The sequence below is a fragment of the Ochotona curzoniae genome, unplaced genomic scaffold (genome assembly GCF_017591425.1).
Source record: "Ochotona curzoniae isolate NIBS_2020 unplaced genomic scaffold, NIBS_Ocur_1.0 contig_523, whole genome shotgun sequence".
NCBI classification, from domain to species: domain Eukaryota; kingdom Metazoa; phylum Chordata; class Mammalia; order Lagomorpha; family Ochotonidae; genus Ochotona; species Ochotona curzoniae.
The window spans coordinates 255,675-275,311 of NW_024466459.1; the positions used below are offsets into that span (position 1 = coordinate 255,675).

Genomic DNA, 19,637 nt, shown 5'->3' on the forward strand with positions numbered 1-19,637 from the left:
GCTTCAGCCTAGCCCCCGCTATGGAGGACATTTGGGGAGTGAACCAATAGCTGTAAGATCATTCTTTCTCTCTCCCCACCCCCTTTTTCTCTCTTTCCCTCACTTTATTGTTTTTCAAATAAGTACAAATAATAAATTAAACTTTTTAAAATGTTAAATAACATTTTTCTGACAACAGAAAGCTTAAAGCTTTTAGCTTTGGATTCAGACACCCTGAGTTGAATCTCAGGTCTTCCACATACTAGTTGTATGACTTGAGACCGATTATTTAATCCCTTTGAGCTCTAATTTCCTGTTTTTGCAAAATGCAGGAAATCAGATGTTTTTAAGGAAACTAAGGATAATGGACAAATAGTGAGCGGAGGTGGACCTCAGTATCCAGTCTTTCCTCCCTGTCCATGTTGTGGCCATTGGCAAGGACAGGAACGCTCCCTTAAATAACCTGACTGGGTATATTGCAATGTTCAGTCATTCTAGTCAATGAAAAATGATGAATGGGACTAATACTTGCTGATTGCATGTGTGTGTGTGATCTGAATATTTTCATGTCTCTTATTAGGCATAAAGATTTTCCAGGATCTCTTCAATGCCAGTCACAACACAGAGAGAAGTTGAGCCCTTCACAAATAGAAGGTAATGAGAGTCATGTCCAAACTAAAGCATAAACAATGCTGTTGCTGTTGGTGATCCTCTCTGAGAGAGCTGGGACTTCAGGGGTTATCTGCGCTGCTCTGTCGTGTAAGACAGTGGGGAAAAGAGGGGGGGGACAGGTTCTGCTAGGATGGGAGGATGCTCCCAAATGAGTGTCTCTAGAACTTACAATGCTGGCCAATATTTTATTCTGAAAAGAACTAGTGGGTTGGGGGGGGGGAGGCAAGGTCAGCTGTAAGTCAATTGAGGAAACAGTACCATCACAACTAACATATCAGGATATAATGACAAAATGAGCTACCCTAAACAACAAATATTCAAAGGCAACAATGTCCTAGAAGTGAGAAACACAAGTCAGACATCATCTTGACAAGAACAAGAGACAAGATGGTCAAACCAGGAATTTATTGAGTGAGTCATTTAAGTGAAATGTGACACAGGCTATGAGGGAAGAAATACGGAGTGTTACAGAAGCTTAGGACAGCGTGTCCTACACTGGCCTTGGGAGCAGAGGGGAGCCCCCAGAGAAAGCTGAGTGATACACAGGAGTCCATCAGGCAAAGCTCAGAGGGGAATGTTCCAAAAGAAGGCACAGGATCCATGAAGTCCAGAGGAAGGGAAAGCATTGTGTGCTGGAAAGACTGAATGAAGCCAAGCATGGCTGTGTCTGAGTTCTGAGAAAGCTGAAGCTTCTCACCTCCAAACTGCGAACCAACCAAACCATCAGCAGAGGGGAGCGAATCAGGTTTTCTTTTATTCTGGGAAAGCTGACTAGGAAAACAGGAAGAATGGTTACAATCAGCTTTATGTTCCCAATTGTAAAACTAAGAGAATGCCTTAGGAATAAGTTTATGGTTTTTAAAAAAAACATCTAAAATTTCTAAAAATGCCTTAATACATGATGATGCTTATTGTAAGCAGTTTGTTTTTTAAATCAAATATGGTAAGATGTACAGACATGGAAGTGGCTCTCAGGAAGTAAAATCGCTATAGTGCAGACTCCTGAGAGCAAGAGGCACAGCACACCATGCACAGGGCCACATGAGGATGCACCAGGCTCAGACATGGGGCTGGGGACAGGGTGGGGACAGAGTGTGGAAAATAGCCTATTACACAGCTTCCACAGAAAGGAATGTGCAAGGCAGGACAGACAGGTTTGGGATTAGCTGTTTTGCAGGATCTCAATAAGCCCTGGGTTATAGGAGCCTTCCATGATTGTGTGGTATCTTACCCTGGGGTCATTAGGGTAAGCGAATAGTAACCTAGATTATAAGAGCCCCACAGAGCAAGAATGTGGGGACTCCGGGCTCTGGAATGTTGAGTTTGCATAATACTCACAAGCCAGGGCTTTTTCTTTTGTTCTTTCTGCCTCTAGGAACTGACTGGTCCTGGGAGAGAGACCCTGTAGGATAAACATGACCTCAAATGTCAGAGACTCAAATACAGAAACTAGAATCACAGCTGCTGTTAGTGTTTAATCCTCACAACTTGCTGATGAAAAGTTTACTTTTTCATCAATAACTAATAAATCCCTCAAAATCGCCCAGCATCTCCCATTCCCACTCTCAATTTACCCTTGCTTCCTATTTCCCTGAAGACAGCTGAAGCCATTAGAATGCCCACAGACTCCAACTTCCTGTTTCTTTCTCCCAGCCAGCCTCTGAAGGCACAAATCTGCTTCTACCAGGTTTTTGAACAAGTTAAACAAACAAAAAAAAACAATAGAAAAGGGGGCAATATTGTGCCACAGTAGTTGAAGCCACTGACTGAAACATTTGCAGCGCAGTTCCAGTCTTAGCTACTCTTGGCTTCCCAGCCAGCTCTGCTAATATACCTAGGAAAGCATCAAAAAATGGCCCGAGTTCTTGGGTCACTTCTACCCATGTAGGAAAGCTAGATGGAATAGCTGGCTCCTGACTTCAGCCTGGTCCAGCCAGATCTGTTGCAGCCATTTTGGGGAGCAAACTAGTGAATGGAAGATTCTCCTCTCTGTTGCACTTGCTCTCATTCTGTCTCTCTTTCACACTCTGCCTTTCAAATAATCAGTCTTTGAAAATAATATATATAATAATATAGATTTTAATTATAACCAAAGTATTAAACATCAGAAGCCCATATTGCTAAAAATAAATTATTAATGGAAAGAAAAGACAAGTGGCCAATATAACATAGAAAAGCTATTAGTGTGAGAAACAAAGGGGTCCTTTCATGGTAGACAATCTGAGTGGAGGAGTGTGAAGTGTAACAGGAAGAAAGCAGAATACGTGGATACAGTTGTTGGCAGGGAGGCAGATATGAGGGTGAGAGTCTGGGAATTCTGAGTATCTGCCTCTTCCCAATCCCCCTACCCAGTGTGACTTCTTTGTTTTTTTGTAACACATACCACATGTATAGGAGAAAAGATACATTTGCATATTAAGGAACTAATGTAGCGTAAGCACTGAAAGGAGCCCCTGTCAGCTAGAATGTGCAGTCAAAATTTGCTGATTAAGTTGTGTGACTGTATGATGACTAAATGTCTACTAAAATGCTAAAAATACTGAGAAAATATTAGGATTCTTTGAAAAGTTCAATAAAAATATGTATGATACAAATATACATGGATTTCAAATATTATGTACCAAAGTAAACCTAGGTTTAAATTCCATTTTGCCGCAAACATCTTTAAATACTCTCATAGAAACAAGTAGGGATGGCTTGGTTCCATCCCTAGGTAAACCTTTAATCGTGGGAGGAAACGTTACCTTTTAGTCCCAGAACAGTTATCACTGTCCCCGTAGGACCCACTACTTTTGTACACAGAGATGCTGGTACTTTTGATTAAAAAAAAAAGTAAGCTTTATTCTGGTGTCATTTAGGATATACTTTTTTTCTGTACTTATGTTTTCATTTGCTAATTTCAGAGTATCCTGAGTGTTTCTCTTGTAAAAACGTTGGTTTTAACTAAAACATTCATACATGTACATGTAATGAGGGTCCAATTTTGTGTATCGGTTTTCTTTTGCTGCCGTTAACAAGTGATCACAAACTTAGCAGCTTAGAGTAATATAAACGCACAGAGCCACAGTTCTTTACAAGTCCAGGTAGACTCAATGGGTTCTTGTTTGGATCTTACAGAATCAAAATCCATATGTTGACCAAGTAAGGTTCCTGTCTGGGGCCTCTGAAAAGAGAATCTGCTTCCCATCCCCTTCTGATTTGGGGTGGAATTCCGTTCTGTGCGGTTGTAGGCCTGAGGCCCAGTTCCCTTAGTGCCCATCACGTGGGGGTCTCTCTCAGCCCCTCTGGGCTGCTGCTTCTCACATCACCATGATGCCCCTTCGTCTTCAAGTCAACCACAGCAGCTCGAATGTGAGAGAAGGCTCACCTTCAGACTCCCTGACTTTTCCTCCTCCTCCTCTCTGGCTTCTGGGACCGTGTAATTAGACTGACCCCACACAAATAATTGAGGGTACTGTACCATAACATCTGCACTGTTCCTATTGCAGCACAGTCACAGAGTCCAAGGATTAGGTGTGGACTTGGTTGGAAGGCCATCTCACGCTCACATCTGGTTTTCTACCCTTCAGTTCAAATCCTGTGGAAGGATACGGTCCTTGTAACTATTCATTTCTCTCTCAACATTTTTCCAGAACTTACTCTCCACTGTTTTGTCTCTCCTACTCTCACTGATAATATGCATATATTTCCTCTTGAATAACTGTCCTTACTAACATAATTCGATTTCCACAGCCTTCCAACATGCCTACAACTTCTTCAACAAGGATAAAACTGGCAACGTTGATTTACATGGACTGATGTGTACTCTAGCTAAGTTGGGAATGACTCTAACCAAGCGTGATTTGTACAATGAATTAAAATGCGCTGATTTTGATGGTGAGTATTTTCACTTCTTGCTGTTTTTCTCAGGAGTTTTTTGTAAATACATATTTCTGTATACATATTTTAATACATATTTTGTATATGTATTTATATGTTTTTCATTTTATTTGAAAGAAACCAAAGCAGATCTTCCTTCTCTCCAGTGTTCCCCCATAACTGTATAAACATGAGAAACAAACTATTTTCCTATCAAGAGAACATATAGTAGTCCCATTACCACATGTTTCAGTTACCCATGATCAACTGTGATCTAAAAATATTAATATTTATCCCTTCTCTTTGAAGAGAGACCACATTCACATACCTTTTTCCCAGCACATTCTTACAATTGTCATATTTTATTATCAGTTTTTATTATTAACCTTTTAATGTACCTAATTTATGAACTGAAATTTGTCACATATATATCTCACACAATTCATAAAAATCATAGTAAATGCAGGGCTCAGTACTTTTCAGATTTTGGGAACCCACTGCAGTCTTGGACCATGCCTTCCAAAGATAAGAGGAGACTATGATACGTACGTGTGTGTTTTCCCTTAAAGATATCAATGTATATATAAAAATAATAAATCAAATTAGGGTTATGAATGCACTATTCTTGGAAAAATCCTGTGGGAAACTAAGAGTGATTATCTTAATAACAAATTCAGTTCTCTGTCACGTTGTGTATTTTGGATGACATCTTTTTTATGATTTATTTTATTTCATTTATTGAACAAGATATACAGAGGATGAGAGACAGAGAATATCCTCCATCCGGTGGTTCCCTCCTCAAGCGACCACAATGTCCAGAGCTGAGCTGATCCAAAGCCAGGAGCCTGGAACTCCCATGCGGGTGCAGGCCTCCCATGCAGGTGCAGGGTCCCAAGGCTTTAGGCCATCCTCAACTGCTTTCCCAGGCCATAAGTAGGGAACTGGAAGAGAATTGGGCTGCTGAAATTAGAACAAGTGCCCATTTGGGATCCAAGCACGTGCAATGCAAGGACTTTAGCCACTAGGCTATTGCACCGGGCCCCTTGGAGGACATCTTGAAGTAGCAGATATAACAAAATTAGCCACTTCAAAAATAACAAATTTTCTCAGTATAAGGAAGCCCAATTTTGTGTTTCTGTTGAATACCAAAAGTACAAATCTTCCTTGCAATGTTAACCCCCACTAATACTGAATTTTAAGTATCAGAAGACTTTTATTGATTTTTTTCCCTTTCTTTTTAATGTATTTTGAATTCCATTTTCTGGGTTTTTTTTTCAAATTATTTAAAATTTATTTTCATGGGCCCGGCGCGGTGGCGCAAGTGGTTAAGTCCTCGCCTAGCACGCCCGGGATCCCATATGGACGCCGGTTCTAATCCCGGCAGCCCCGCTTCCCTTCCAGCTCCCTGCCTGTGGTCTGGGAAAGCAGTCGAGGATGGCCCAAAGCTTTGGGACCCTGCACCCGCGTGGGAGACCCGGAAGAGGCTCCTGGCTTCGGATCGGCATAGTATCGGCCCGTTGCGCTCACTTGGGGAGTGAATCATCGGACGGAAGATCTTCCTCTCTGTCTCTCCTCTCTGTATATCCGCCTTTCCAATGAAAAAATAATAAAAATAAATCTTTAAAAAAAAATTTATTTTCATTCCATTTAAAGCAGAGAAGCAGAGATCTTCTACCCATTAGTTCACTCCCCAAACGCCCACAACCAGAGCCAGGTTCCTGCAGGTCAAGCCAGTGTCCAAACGGCGGAGTCATTTCCTGCTTCCTCCAGGCTGTGCGGTAGCAGGAAGCTAAAGCGGGACTCACACAGGAGACCCCACTGTGAAATGCGGGCAGGCCATGACGAGAGCCGCCGCATCCCACTCCTGCCAGTGCTCTGGAAGCAGACAGAGAACGTCCGCATTAAGTATCCTGACTTAGAATGTACTTACCCAGGGTGATGATACATGTGAAAAATGTATTCAGCATGTTATTTCCTCTCACCTCGCCCACTCAACTCTAGGTACCCTATTCAATCAGTGTCAGTTCCATATGTGAGTCCGTGTCACTTAGCAGTTCATTAAGGTGTTTATTTCCACTAACTTTGCCAATTTTTCTGTTCCGTCACATAAACACAGGCATACTCCTCCAGTATCACTCAGTACATTTCAGAGACGCTATAGCAGGACTAACAGGATGGATATGGAGTGTAAAAGCTAGGTAGATTCCTTGAAGAAATGACGGACTGGGAGGACAGGGCATAGTGGTTGGGGACATGTGGCTGGAGGTTTACCCACCACCGTTGTTTCCATGGGTTAAGGCTGACTGGTGTGAACATGCCAAGACCACTTCCAAGAAGCTGGGTGGGGCTCTGGCACAGGGGCAAAACTGCCGCTTGGCATGCCTACATCCCATTTCAGAGGGCCTGGTGTAAGTTCCGGCCACTCCACTTCGGATCCAGGTTCCTGCTAGTGCATATCCAAGCAGGCAACAGATGACAGACAGCTCCAGTCTGGAGTTCCTGCCAGGCGTCTGGAAAGCCTGGATGAGGTCAGGCTTCTGGCTTTGGGGGCTGCGGTGATTATTTGGAGAGTGAACTCATCGATAGAAGATCTTATTTTTTCTCTCTACCTTCCAAATACAATAAACTTTTTAACGAAGAAAGAAAAGCAGCACTGACCCCAGCATGACTACAGATCTACACTGATCTGATGTTAAGTGGTGTGAAGTGTTTTAAATTTATGTGAATATATGTTCTGATCATTTAAGTGCATCTTATTCTTGTCCTGATTCTTAGCTTTGCGTTACAGGAGATGGGAAGGTGAGCTTCTCAGATTTCATAAAGGTGCTAACAGACAGGACCCGCTTCCTGAAAGCCGTGGGTAAGTGGAGATCTTGCTAAATGGATGACAGGCAGTTACCTGGCTACACGGTAAAGAAACATCACTCACCCACGAAGCGTCAGGAGACAAATCAGTAAGACATGGTTGGAGGTGCAGTTTACTTTTTCAGTGCTCTCCGGAACAATATGTCAATATGTCTGCGATACCAAAAGGCTTCCTGGTGGAGTGCGAGAGAGATCACACTGGACCCCACGTGCAGTGTGTTCGGAGGAGGCTTTATTGTCCAAGCTTGGTGACAGCAGTTCACGCCACATTCCAGGAGCCACGGCGCCGAGCAGTGAAAAGGGGTTTTTACGCTCTCATCCTCCAACCAGATTGAGAACCATGCAGTAGAGTTTCAGGCAGACTGGGAGCTACCAGAGCCCAGAGTTTTTCTAAGGTTAAATAACCTGACACAAAAGGAGGCAGGAGTGGCCAGGCACATGGAACCTCCAGAGTTGTTTCCGGTCAGTTGTGAATGACGCGGAAGGCGGGAGAGGCAGAGGGGGCACTTTTCACATCTTCAGTTAACTTGAATGGTGCGGTTTCCATGCCTTGCCCGCTGTCAGTCAACCCGACAGGCAGTGTGTGCCTCAATGGCGGCGCCCCATGACAGTGGAGAAGACATTGCCCTCTGGTCTCCAGTGGGAATACTCAGGGAGTGAATGGTGTAAAAAAAATCTGGTGTCCTAGCGTGCCCGGATTGCCTACCAAGCACATTCTCAACTTGCAGAGACATTCCTTTCACTAAAAACTTTTGGGGGGAAATAAAAGTACACTTTCTCATATAAACGGAGAGTGTGGGTATCTTCCTGCTGTGCCAGGTGAGCTGCCCAATGGTTAGGTTAGAGTCCTCGGGCACGGTTACAGGCAGTATACAGGTAACCTGAAATATTCCTGCTCCTTCTTGATTTTCCTGTGAGTTTCACAGGAAAATCTGTTATTCATATCATGTTTCTTAGGACAAATACATTATGAATTCCAAATAGTCTTACTGCATTCAGTTTTAAAATATACCTATTCACAAGGTACTATTGTTAGGATAAAGAGAAGCCACTGCTTGCAAGTACTGCACTAGTGATGGGCCACTGCGTCGCCAAGCCTCGGCTGTGCTCATCACCACGTCCGGACTGAAGAGCAAGGCTACTGACCTAGCCTAGCAGTTCATTTTTTATGCTTAGAGAAAAACTAATTTATTTGGAAATATTTTTCAATTTAACTACTGTAAGTATTCTGCCTACCAGGCAATCAAAATGACCTTTCTACTGACTGTAACAGAAGCTTTAATGTTTTGCTGCATCATTCTGACTTGACATTATTATCAGTAAGAGAAAAAAAGATTATCAGTTTATTGCTTTTGTGACAAATTATTTGTTCAGAAGGCATTGTAAAATCTTATTTCTTTCTTTCCTTTTTTTTTTTTCCCTACCTACAGTTCCAGAAAAGGGAGTCTGCTCAGATTTTGCTAACAACCCAGGGATCCTATTGTTTGAAATCCTATCAAAGCTTGTAGAAACTTCAGCCTTACCCAGAAAGGCTATCATGGAAATAGTAAGGTGAGTGACAAGGAAAGAATCAAAAATGGTCTCCTCTAGGGCCCAGCGGCGTGACCTAATGGCTAAAGTCCTTGCCTTGAACCCACTGGGATCCCATATGGGCGCTGGTTCAAATCCCAGCAGCTCCACTTCCCATCCAGCTCCCTGCTGTGGCCTGGGAAGACAGCCCAACCTTTGCACTCACTTGGGGAGTGAATCATCTAATGGAAGATCTTCTCTATCTCTCCTCTTCTCTATATATCTGATGTTGTAATAAAAATAAATATTTTTAAAAAATAGCCTCCTCAAGAGGAATGTCGGGAACTGTAACATAGCAGCAACTCCTCATTAGCATCCAACGCGCAAGTTCTGGAACAACAAAGGCATCTGGGCAAAACTCAAGGGCGCCTCTGCCCTGCCCAGCTTGGAATCACAAAACTGACTTCTGATCCTCTCGGCTTCCTGCTGAGGGCGCTCAGCATTGCTTTTGCTCCAAAGAACCCCAGCAGAGTAAGATTTCTCCAGGATGGTTACCTGTGGGCTAAGATCTCATCCACCCTGGAGCTGTCCTCCCTGGGAGGAGGTACAGCAACTGGAGACCTCCGAGGGACCTTTGGGCTGAGCAGAGCAGAATAAAGGATGAGGAGGCCTTCTCACATCCAGTTCTGCTCAGTTACTCCAGCAAACAGCGCTTAATATGAAATTCCTCGGGCTACTTTTATCCTTTTTTTTTTTTTTAGAATTGATGTCAGGAAGGTTGATAGGAAGAATCTTATCATTTCCACATTTTTTTTTATAATTTGTGAAGATTTATTTATTCTTATTGCAAAGTCAGATATACAGAGAGGAGGAGAGACAGAGAGGAAACCCTCCTGTCCACTGATTAGCTCCCCACGCGGCCGCAACAGCTGGAGCTGTACCAATCCAAAGCCAGGAGCCAGGAGTCTCTTCTGGGTCTCCTACACGAGTGCAAGGTCCCAAAGCTTTGGGCCGTCCTTGACTGCTTTTCCAGGCCACAGATCAGAAGCAGGGAGCTGGATGGGAAGAGGGCTGCCAGGATTAGAACCGGCGCCCATACGGGATCCTGGCGTGTGCAAGACAAGGCCTTTAAGTGCTAGGCTACCATGCCGGGCCCTATTTTTTATCATTTTTTGCATAAAATTTTATCATTCTATTACATAAATCAGACAAATGTTATCAGTGTTAATCTTTTCAATTCGTACTCCTTCGAAGCACTCTGGTATCCTACTTAGACCTAACATTATGGAATACCACCAGCAATATGAAAATATTTTTCTTCACTCAGTAGAAAGGCTGTTTATCCTATCCTATTTCTCTGTCAGATTTGGAAAAGAGGATATAGAATCTACTTTTTATTCTAATTGGAATACAACTATTTAAATATTTACTGTTAACAAATTTAGCACACTGCTTACTTCTCAGCCTTAATTTCCTCATTGGAATAATGACCACATTGAATAGCAATTGTGGGAATGATATATTGATGTCAGCCGGGGGGTGGGAGGGAGGAAACATGTTTTTCTTAATGTATCATGTTACTAGTATAGAAATAGATGCAAAGGGGCTGGCGTAGTGGAGTAGCCAGCATCCCACGTGGGCACCAGTTCATGTCCCAGCAGCTCCACGTTTGACCCAGCTATAGAGGATGGTCCAAGTCATTGGGACTCTGCACCATGTGTGAGACCTATATGAAGCTCCTGGCTTCTGGCTTCAGATGCACCATGCTCTTGCCATAGTGGCCACTTGGGGAGTGAACCAGTGGGTGGAAGGTCTCTTTATGTCTCTCTTCTTTTTCTCTCTTCTTCTTTCTCTCGCTCTGTAATTCTGACTTCCAGGTAAAAATAAATAAATCATATTTTTAAAATGCAATCCTATTTATATAGATTATATAAATAGTAGGAACAAAAACACAAAGCAATGAGTTGAGTATGAAATATACATGAAGCAACTACTGTAAATAATTGTCAGGCCAAGATCAGAAGTTCAGGAAAAGGGAAGGCTTTGGGCTAGAGAAGTCCTCCAGCAGGAGCCTTTCTAAGTAAGATGTAAGACTTCTACAATTCTGACTTAGTGGGTAAATAGGGAAGGCCAAGAATTTGCATTTCTAGGGGCTGGTGTAACACAGCAGGAAAAACATCCACCTGTGATGTTGGCCTCCCCTATGGTGCCGGTTCAAGTCCTGGCTGCTCCATTTCTAATCCTGCTCCTTGCTAATGATTCTGGAAAAGCAGCAGAGGATGGGGCTAGGACTTGGGCTCCTGCACCCATGTGGGAGACCCAGCAGAGACTCCAGGCTCCTGGCTTTGGCCTGACCCAGTCCCAGTCATTGTGCCATTTAGGGAGTAAAACAGCAGATGGAAGATTCTCTCTCTCTCCATCTCTCCCTCTCTCTCTCCAGACCCTGTCCTACCTCACTCTGTAACTTTGCCTTTCAAATAAAATAAGTCTTTTCCCATAAGGGATCCTGGTGCGTTCAATAGCTGGTGCTACTTAAGGGTTTGTCAGAAATCCTAAGCTTTGTACAAATAACTGGCAGGTTTGGGGAAGGACGCCAAAGACTGAGAGTGACACGTCTGAGCTAGTAAGTGGCCTGCAAACAAAGTATCACCACATAGTCCTCAGATGTCATAGGAACAGGCACTCAGGTATTGAATGGGTGTACAAATTAAATTTAAAATAAATGTATTCCACATGTATAATTTATTTGTCCCTTTCTTCTTATCCTTTAGTCCTTTCTATCTATTTTGAATTACTTTTTTCTTTTTAAGCTATTTTCGAAGAAAATTCCAGGATACTGGCACAGGAATCTGGTGGAATCCCTATACGATGGGTTATGGAAAAAGGAGATTCAGGCCAGACATCTGCACACCTCTAAGCTCAAGCACTGCAGCCTTTGCTAATGCCACCCGGATGGCAATAATGAAAGAAAAGGATTTATTTAAATTTCTTGAAGAGCTCAAGAGTAAGAGCCCTTGGTTTTCTACCCACTGTTATAAAGGCTTTATTTATATTTGAATGTAAGAAACAGGCCAAGAGCAGAAGCTTCGCCTGTTCTAAGTGACTGGGTCCGGTTACAGCGGTATCAGTTAAAAGCAAACGTCCATCCTACCCGAGACCACAGACACCTGCATGAATCCCAAATGTGTGAATGGGTGGGGAGTGGGGGCAAGAGAGTGGAGGAGAGGCTGTGGCCACTGAAGAAAGAACCGAGAGAAAAATGGGCACCGCAGGTTTGTCTTTTAAGTAAGTTTTATGACACTGTGTTTTGTTGTTTAGGATGCAACTTCCCTTCGGATAGCCCATATTCAAAAATACCCATCTTTCCATTGTTTCCCAATGTGGACGGGTTCGTGATGGGAAAGCCATTCAAAGACATACAGAAATTTGAAATGCTAAGGAGAAAAGAGCCTCTGAACTTCTTTGAGAACTATTTTTTTCATAAAAGAGACTGGAAAACACAGGTGAGATTTAGATTACATCACATTAGTTAATTGAAATATACAGCACAATACCACGTGTTTTGTAAGTATTTTCCATCCAGATCTATAGCCGTGAGCCTAAATTTAAACCCAGGTGTTTCTCATTAAAATAGTTTAGTTTACTAAAAAAACACAATAGTAGATTTGGACTTGGAGATGGAAAACATAAGGATAATAACAAAAGAACATGTTCAATATGAACCTGAAAATGTGCTCCAACCCAAGCTAGAAGATAGCTGTGGAGCGCCTCAGGATGAGAGATTCCTTAATTCTTTACATTTGGACAGAAGCTTATGTCTGTTAAATCTGGGATTTATTGTTAATTGTGCTAAAAGATATAAAAGGAAAGTTGAGATAGCTGTTGTGGTGAAGCAAGTTAAACCTCCACTTTGGACAGTTCTAATCCTGGCAGTTCCACTTTTGATCCAGCTCCCTGCTAACAAGGCTAGGAAAGTAGCAGAAGATGGCCCAAGTGCTTGGGCACCTGTTGTCCACATGAGAAGCCTAGATGGTGTTCTAGGCCCCTGGCACTGTCCTGGTCCAGCCCAAGCTGCTCCAGCTATTTGTTGAGCAAACCAACGAGTGGTAGACATCTCTCTCTCTCTCTCTCTCTCTCTCTCTCTGTTTCTCCCTCTTGCTCTGTAACTCTTTCAAATAACTAAAATAAATCTTTGAGAAAAAAAATATAACCATCCAGAGCTATGTGTCCAGAAAATTGATGGATAAGGCTGTAATTAGAATTACAAAGATTAACTTTAGACTTTTTGACGATATCATGTATATACTGTTATAAAATATAACTGCTAAATTAATGATCAGTTCCATAATCACAATGGAAGATTTTTATCATACGCTTCAGAAATTGGTAAGCAGACAAAACTAAACAAATGAATAGATAAATCAAGTCATCCTATGAGAGATTTAACTGTTAAGAAAAGTAGAAAGTGGAAATAAAGCTTGATATAAAAGCAGGGTCTGGGAGTCGATGCTGTGACTCAATAAAATAATCCTCCACCTTCAGGAGCCAGCTTCCCTTATGCGCACCAGTTCATGTCCCAGCTGCTCCACTTCCCATCCAGCTCCCTACGTATGACCTGGGAAAGCAGTAGAGGATGGGCAAATGCCTTGGGAACCTGCACCCATGTGGCAGACCCAGAGGAAACTATTGGCTCTTGGCTTTGGATCAGTTCAGCTCCAGGCATTGCAGCCATTTGAGGATTGAACCAGTGGATGCAAGATCTTTCTCTTTGTCTCTCCTTCTCTCTGTAAATCTGCCTTTGTGATAAAAATCAATAAGTCTTTTTTTAAAAAAAAAAAATTGGGGTCTAGAAAAAGTGGTTTCAGGACCTGAGATACTGGAGCCCATTTGTGGGCAGGAGCGAGGAAAGGCTCTGAGCCTTGCAGCACAGGAATCACTGGGAGAGCCTGGAGAAAACACAGCTGGGCTTTAGCCTTGGTGCTTGTTAAAGCTGCAGTGTGCAGTCCAGTGTGAAAACCACTGCTCGCAGAGAGAAACATCGACTGTACAGGCCAAAGGCACAACTGATTAATTTGTAAATGAAATCTAAGTTTCTTCTTTGAAAATAACCAAAAACTTCAAGACAACAACATCAGAACTTGGAACTAAATGCAAGGCTCTCCTAAACATAAGATGTGACTTTATGGTTTATGCACCTTTGAAGCTGGCCCTAGAGAGAGGAAATATCCAGGAATAAGTAAATAAAGAACAAAGAGGAAGACCTTGGCTTTGTAAATCAGAAAAACTATCCTCCTATATAACAGCAAAGGAGAAAAAAATCCTAGTGTTACACTACAGGGTAGAAAACCATGGTTCACAATAACCTAGTATATGTATGAATAAACAGAAGAAAGAAGCTGCAAGCTGCCAACATTAAGTAATGTCAATAATAGAGAAATGTTGATTTTCCTGTTTTGACCAGGACACATCACACGCATGTACTGAAAGGTCACACAGTAGCTCATACATATGTAGAGTTATTGCTAACAGAAAGTCTTGAAAGAGAATTCTTATTAGATAGCTGTAAAGGGACAAGGCAGCTTAAAGGTTTGGTTTTTCAACCAGAATTGGAGTGAGCACTGTAATAGAATGAGTAGCCAACGAAGGAGCACCCAGGGCCTGGCTGAGGTTAGGTGATGCAAATGCTCCAGGACAGCAACCAGTGTGTGTGTGTGATTTCCATCTGCCTTGTTCCGTAGCCCAAAGACAGTGAAAAGAGGGAGCTGGTCCCCTTGAGAAGATGGACAGTAATGGAGGCTCTGTACATGGGCTGTGTGGAGGACACATTCATTTTCCATTTGTGAGGTCCAAGGACTTTGGGTTAAGATGGACCTGGCTTCTCTCGGCCCTTCATGTTCATTCTATACATACACTGCATGGTGACCACTGCTCCTGAGTGGACCTCACCGTTACTGAAAAAGATTGACTTGAGGCCCACTTAGACATGGAACCACTGGGAGCTCTCAAACCTTTTAAATGAAATACCCTTCTATTGGTTATGTCTTGTTTTATAAGTCAAACTAAATTATATTTCTAACCTTCTTTTGAAAATATACACAAAGGCAGCCAACATAAAGCCCATTGACCCTGCCTCGGGCTACCCAAGCGACATCCTCGACATTGATCAAATGTTCAAGAGAAAGCAGACGTGGAACGTGGCTGATGCCGCTGCTATTAAACAGCACGTGAGTGTTCACTCTTGAATGTCTTCCCAGAAAGCACTAACAACAGTATCTTTTACTTCAAAACCACACTGTAAAGCCAAGAGAATTTTTATCTGCTTTATCTGTCTGTAAAAGAAGTTAACAAAGTTTTGTGTTTTAATCCATTGTGATGACATTTTTTGCTCTATATTATAATGGATTCCAAAGTTAAGTGTTATGATTGATCCTATTAATCATGCATGCTGTTGTAATCAGCTTCATGTCTAGGATATTCATTTACTACTTGTTGGAAATAGCAAACTAAGGCAGTAAATGTACAGGTATAGTGAATGGTGTACTCAGGCAGTCCTTAGGAATGAAACATCTTTATTATAACAGCTAATAAATTAATAATAATAACAACTTAAGCGGGAACAGCATTGGCATATTAATTAAACCTCCACTTGCACTGCCAGCATCCTGTGTTAGGGCACCAGTTGAAGCCCCAACTGCTCCACTTCCAATCCAGCTTCCTGCTGTTGGGCCTGGGAAGGCAGCAGATGATAGCCCAGTGCTTGTGTTGCCATACTGCTATGGGAGTTCTGGATGAGTTACTGTCTTCAGCCTGCTCCTGGCCTTGATGCTGTGGCCATGTAGGGAGCAAACCAGCAAACAGAACTGACTCTCCTTCTCTTTTACTCTGATTCTCAAATAACTAAGTATTTTTAAACATAATAATATTTGCAGGGTGCTTCCTAACTGCCAGGCGGTGTGCCTTACGGGTGGTGGTTTACATAATGACCACAACCCGAGGGTAAGTGCTGCCCACGCCTTGTCACTGTACAGATACGCAGAGACATGTTCAGTGATTGATCCAAAGGTACAGAGCTGGAATACATCAAAAAATTTGGGGCAATTTTTTTTCATAACAAAATCTTTTTTAATGTTCATTACAGAGGTGAGGGTATATGGATTGCCAAAGATAGAGGTAGTCAAAGAGGGAAGGAGGGGTGAGGCAGATGCATCCCCTGCAGGGGTGGAGGATCAGGGACATGAAGCACGGACAGCTCGGCTCCAAAATGCTCACTTTTTACCACAACTCTGTGCTGCCTAGGTACTTTTATACTTTGACTTCTTAGCAACTATCTTTTACATTTTATTTATTCGTTTTGTTTGAAAAGTAAAGAGGGACAGAAAGACAAATTTCCCATCTGCTGCTTTACTACCCAAATGTCCACAGCAGCCAGAGCTAGGCAGAGCTGGGCCGGGAATTCAACCCAGGTCTCCAGGACGTTTGATCTAATGGTTCACACACTACTTGGGGAGCCATACTATATAGTGTCTGGGTACATGTTCCAGCTCTAGTTCTGATTCCAGCTCCTTACTAATATGCATCCTGGCAGGTAGCAGGTAAGAGCTCAAGAACTCAGGTCCCTGCCCCCACCTGGGGCATCTAGAGTGGATTCTGAGCCTGGTCTAGCCCAGCTATTCCAAGTGTTTGTGGAGTAAATCAGCAGATAGAAAACCCTGTCTACACTTCAGTAAGTAAAAACAGATCTCCCCTGTGGGTGACATTTACATTAGTGGGAAGCTGGATTCAGAAGCAGAGGCAGAACTCTACCCGGGCACTCTGCCATGGACTGCGCCCTCCCAAGAGGCACCTTCACTATGCCAATGCCAGCCCCTTAGCAACATTTGCATCCCATGGAGACCAACGGGGGTGTGCTTTTGGCCACTTCCCTTCTGCATTAGATATGAATGACTAAGTTCTCCTTATCTGTCCCCTTGGCATTTACAATACTGTTTTGTTTGGCTTTCCTTGCAGCTCTATATCCTTTTCTCTCATCTTTCCTGAATGTATATCCCTTAAGTATTGATATTTCTGCCATTTTCTAGTCTTGTTCTACTACTGCTGCCATCATATGTGCTCCTCCGCCCCTTTGCTCAATAAATGTTTATCTGGATCTGTGATTAGGAAATACAATGGCGAAAACAATATACTTCCTGCCCTCAATAAACACATGGGTTCAGGGTGGAAGGCACAGTGAAGGAAGTTGGCAGTATAATACAGGGTGGGCCAGGATGGGGCGGGGAAACAGAACTGCTGTGTACCTCAAGAACACAGGGGCGAGTTCCAGGCCTGTCTCACCAAATAAGTGAGGCTGCTGCTAGATGGAACCTCAAGCCCGGGCTCCCAGCTTCTTCACAGTTAAGAACATTTCTAAGAGTCAGTAGTTGATCATCCCTTTAACCCAGTCAGCTGCAACAGAATTTTGGGGATCTGCTGCACGTGGAGCAACAGCAGGTCAAGTATTCTGTGAGCCCTCTCAGTCCTTCTTCCAGGCTCAGCAACCACTATCACGGTGATAACCACTATAACTCCGGCCTGCCTCTAGGCTGCGTTTCCTTCTATACTTCTGTCTTACCTCTGACAAACATCTCTACCTCTATGTTGTGCTCAGATCAAACTCAACATGACCAAAAACAAACTCAACATATTTTGGAGCAAAGTGACTCTCCCAGGGCATTCTGCATCCTGGTTATTGGTAGTATCTTCTACTCAGCCAGCTGAGGCTGCAAGGCCAGGAGCCATCCCTCACTTAGGGTTTTTCTTCATTCCTCAGTCCTCTAGTGAACAGACACAGCCCCTCTCATTCCCCTAGAGGTGTCCCCTTCACTACATTTCTGTCACCTCTGCCTTAGCGTGAGCTCCTCTTTTGGCACTGCCTGCCCAACAGCCTCCACTGGAGGACTCCCTGCCGACCACTGGCAAGCAAGCCTAGCACCCCACTATTCTGCTGGGACGGGAGCACTCCCTTAAGGAAGGCAGGGGATTGCAACTGGATTTTTCTGCCCATACAACTGGGCGTTCATCTACTTCCATCATGAACAGTGCATACAACAGCAGGATTCCCGTGGAGGAAGGGCTCTGCATGAACTCACTGAGTTCCCTGACTTACCAGAGCAGTCTAAGGGCCTGTCTCCCATCCATCATTATCGCTTCTCTCAGCTTTAACCTTGACATCCAAAACACATCAAAGTGTCCAAGTCCAGGATGCTTACTGCCTTCAAGCCTTTGTTTATGCTGTCCCCTCTCCCTGGAATACCTTCCCATCACCAGTCATTTCCTCAATTTGACCAAATTCTTGGTGATCTAATCAGCATCTCTTCCCAGATGATTCTCCCCATTGTAGGTTGAACTGGGTACCAATTCTATATCCAGATTCTGTCTCTACTGCACATTTCTCCATTTTACTCTATGGTCCTTGTAATACTCTTACAAAAGTTCTTCTCATTATTCCCTCTTGGTTGTCCACCAACTCCTAGTTTCCACGTCCTCCACAGGCACTGCCTAACGTATAGACCCAGCGACTATCAAGCAGCATGAGAGTGTAACTCATGTCACAATTGTTAACATAACTCAGAGAAATGTTAAGGTAACTGAAACGTCTGCTCTCTCCCTGCAGGTAAAGAGAGCTACTGATAACTACAACTTAGGGATTGCCCTTGAGCACAGAAAGGAAATGTTAAACCTCTGGCGGAAGATCCGAGGGGACCTGGTTGGAATAGAAACTAATAATGAATCCTTTTATGACACCTTCTCTACTTACACATGGTCCTGGAATGTTTGCCAGGAGTTGCTTTCTGCTAAGGACCTACGGTTACATGATGCCTACGTCAACAGAACCTCCTTCCGCCACTCTGGCTCCTTCTCCTCGACAGATATCAGCGAACGTGACCCAGAGACAGGAAGAAAAAGAAAAAGGAAAAGTTTCAAAGGATTTCCACAATGAAGTTTCTACATTTTCTAGACAGTTCATCGTAAACTACTTTTTCATAGTTATCAAAATTATGCTTTCTTGATTTTGTCTAGTGCATTCTTTGCAGCTGAAAATTTTGACATCATTTGGATTCTGATCAGTAAAAAAAAAAAAATAATAAGTCATAAAATGGTTTTCTTTTTTTCTAAATCTGTGCTAGTACATAGGTGTTTCATTCTCAGTTCCCCGACAGCCGGCTGCCTTCTGCTGCCCCCAGCTGGCTTTAAACCGCCTGAGCCTCAGGCAGAAGCAGACCAGTGCTGAGCTCAGGACACTGCAAGCCACAAGGCTTTAGTGACTGCAAAAGGGAGGAGGCCAGCGATGACTGATGAATAGGCCCTTTCATTTTCAGAACAGTATCACCAGCACCCCGGGAACCTTGGCCAGTGTGGGTGCTCCAAGGCTCCTTGGCCCCACACCTCACTCCACCGATTGCTTGGATTACTCTAAAATCGCTGATATCACCCACTCTACTTGTTGCTGTACTTCAATGCATTTAGCACAGAGGCACACACAAATGGGGCCAGTGCTATGGCGCCATACGGATGCTGCTGATTCGAGACCAGCAGCTCTAATTCTGATCCAGTTCCATGCCAATGGTGGCATGGGAAAACTGGAGAATACCTAAGGTGCTTGGGCTCCTGCATCCCAGGGCAGACCTGGTTGAAGCTGCTGGCTCATGGCTGCAGCCTGGCCCAGTGGGTATTGCAGCCATTCGGGGAGTGAACTAGCAGATAGAAGATCCCTCTCT

The 19,637-nt window shown here is 43.3% G+C and overlaps 1 protein-coding gene across 1 annotated transcript in view; it reads left to right on the plus strand.

Annotated features, from left to right (window-relative positions):
- Window positions 1-18,990, plus strand: part of EFCAB3 (EF-hand calcium binding domain 3) — a 44,378-nt gene extending 25,388 nt beyond the window's left edge. Inside the window, exons 14-21 of the mRNA XM_040989385.1 lie at window positions 560-633; window positions 4,384-4,527; window positions 7,298-7,369; window positions 8,805-8,925; window positions 11,694-11,887; window positions 12,202-12,386; window positions 14,985-15,107; window positions 18,533-18,990. Coding sequence (XP_040845319.1) covers window positions 560-633; window positions 4,384-4,527; window positions 7,298-7,369; window positions 8,805-8,925; window positions 11,694-11,887; window positions 12,202-12,386; window positions 14,985-15,107; window positions 18,533-18,859 — 1,240 coding nt within the window. The 3' untranslated portion in view covers window positions 18,860-18,990. The remainder of the gene's footprint in view (window positions 1-559; window positions 634-4,383; window positions 4,528-7,297; window positions 7,370-8,804; window positions 8,926-11,693; window positions 11,888-12,201; window positions 12,387-14,984; window positions 15,108-18,532) is intronic.
- The last annotated feature ends 647 nt before the right edge of the window (window positions 18,991-19,637 follow it).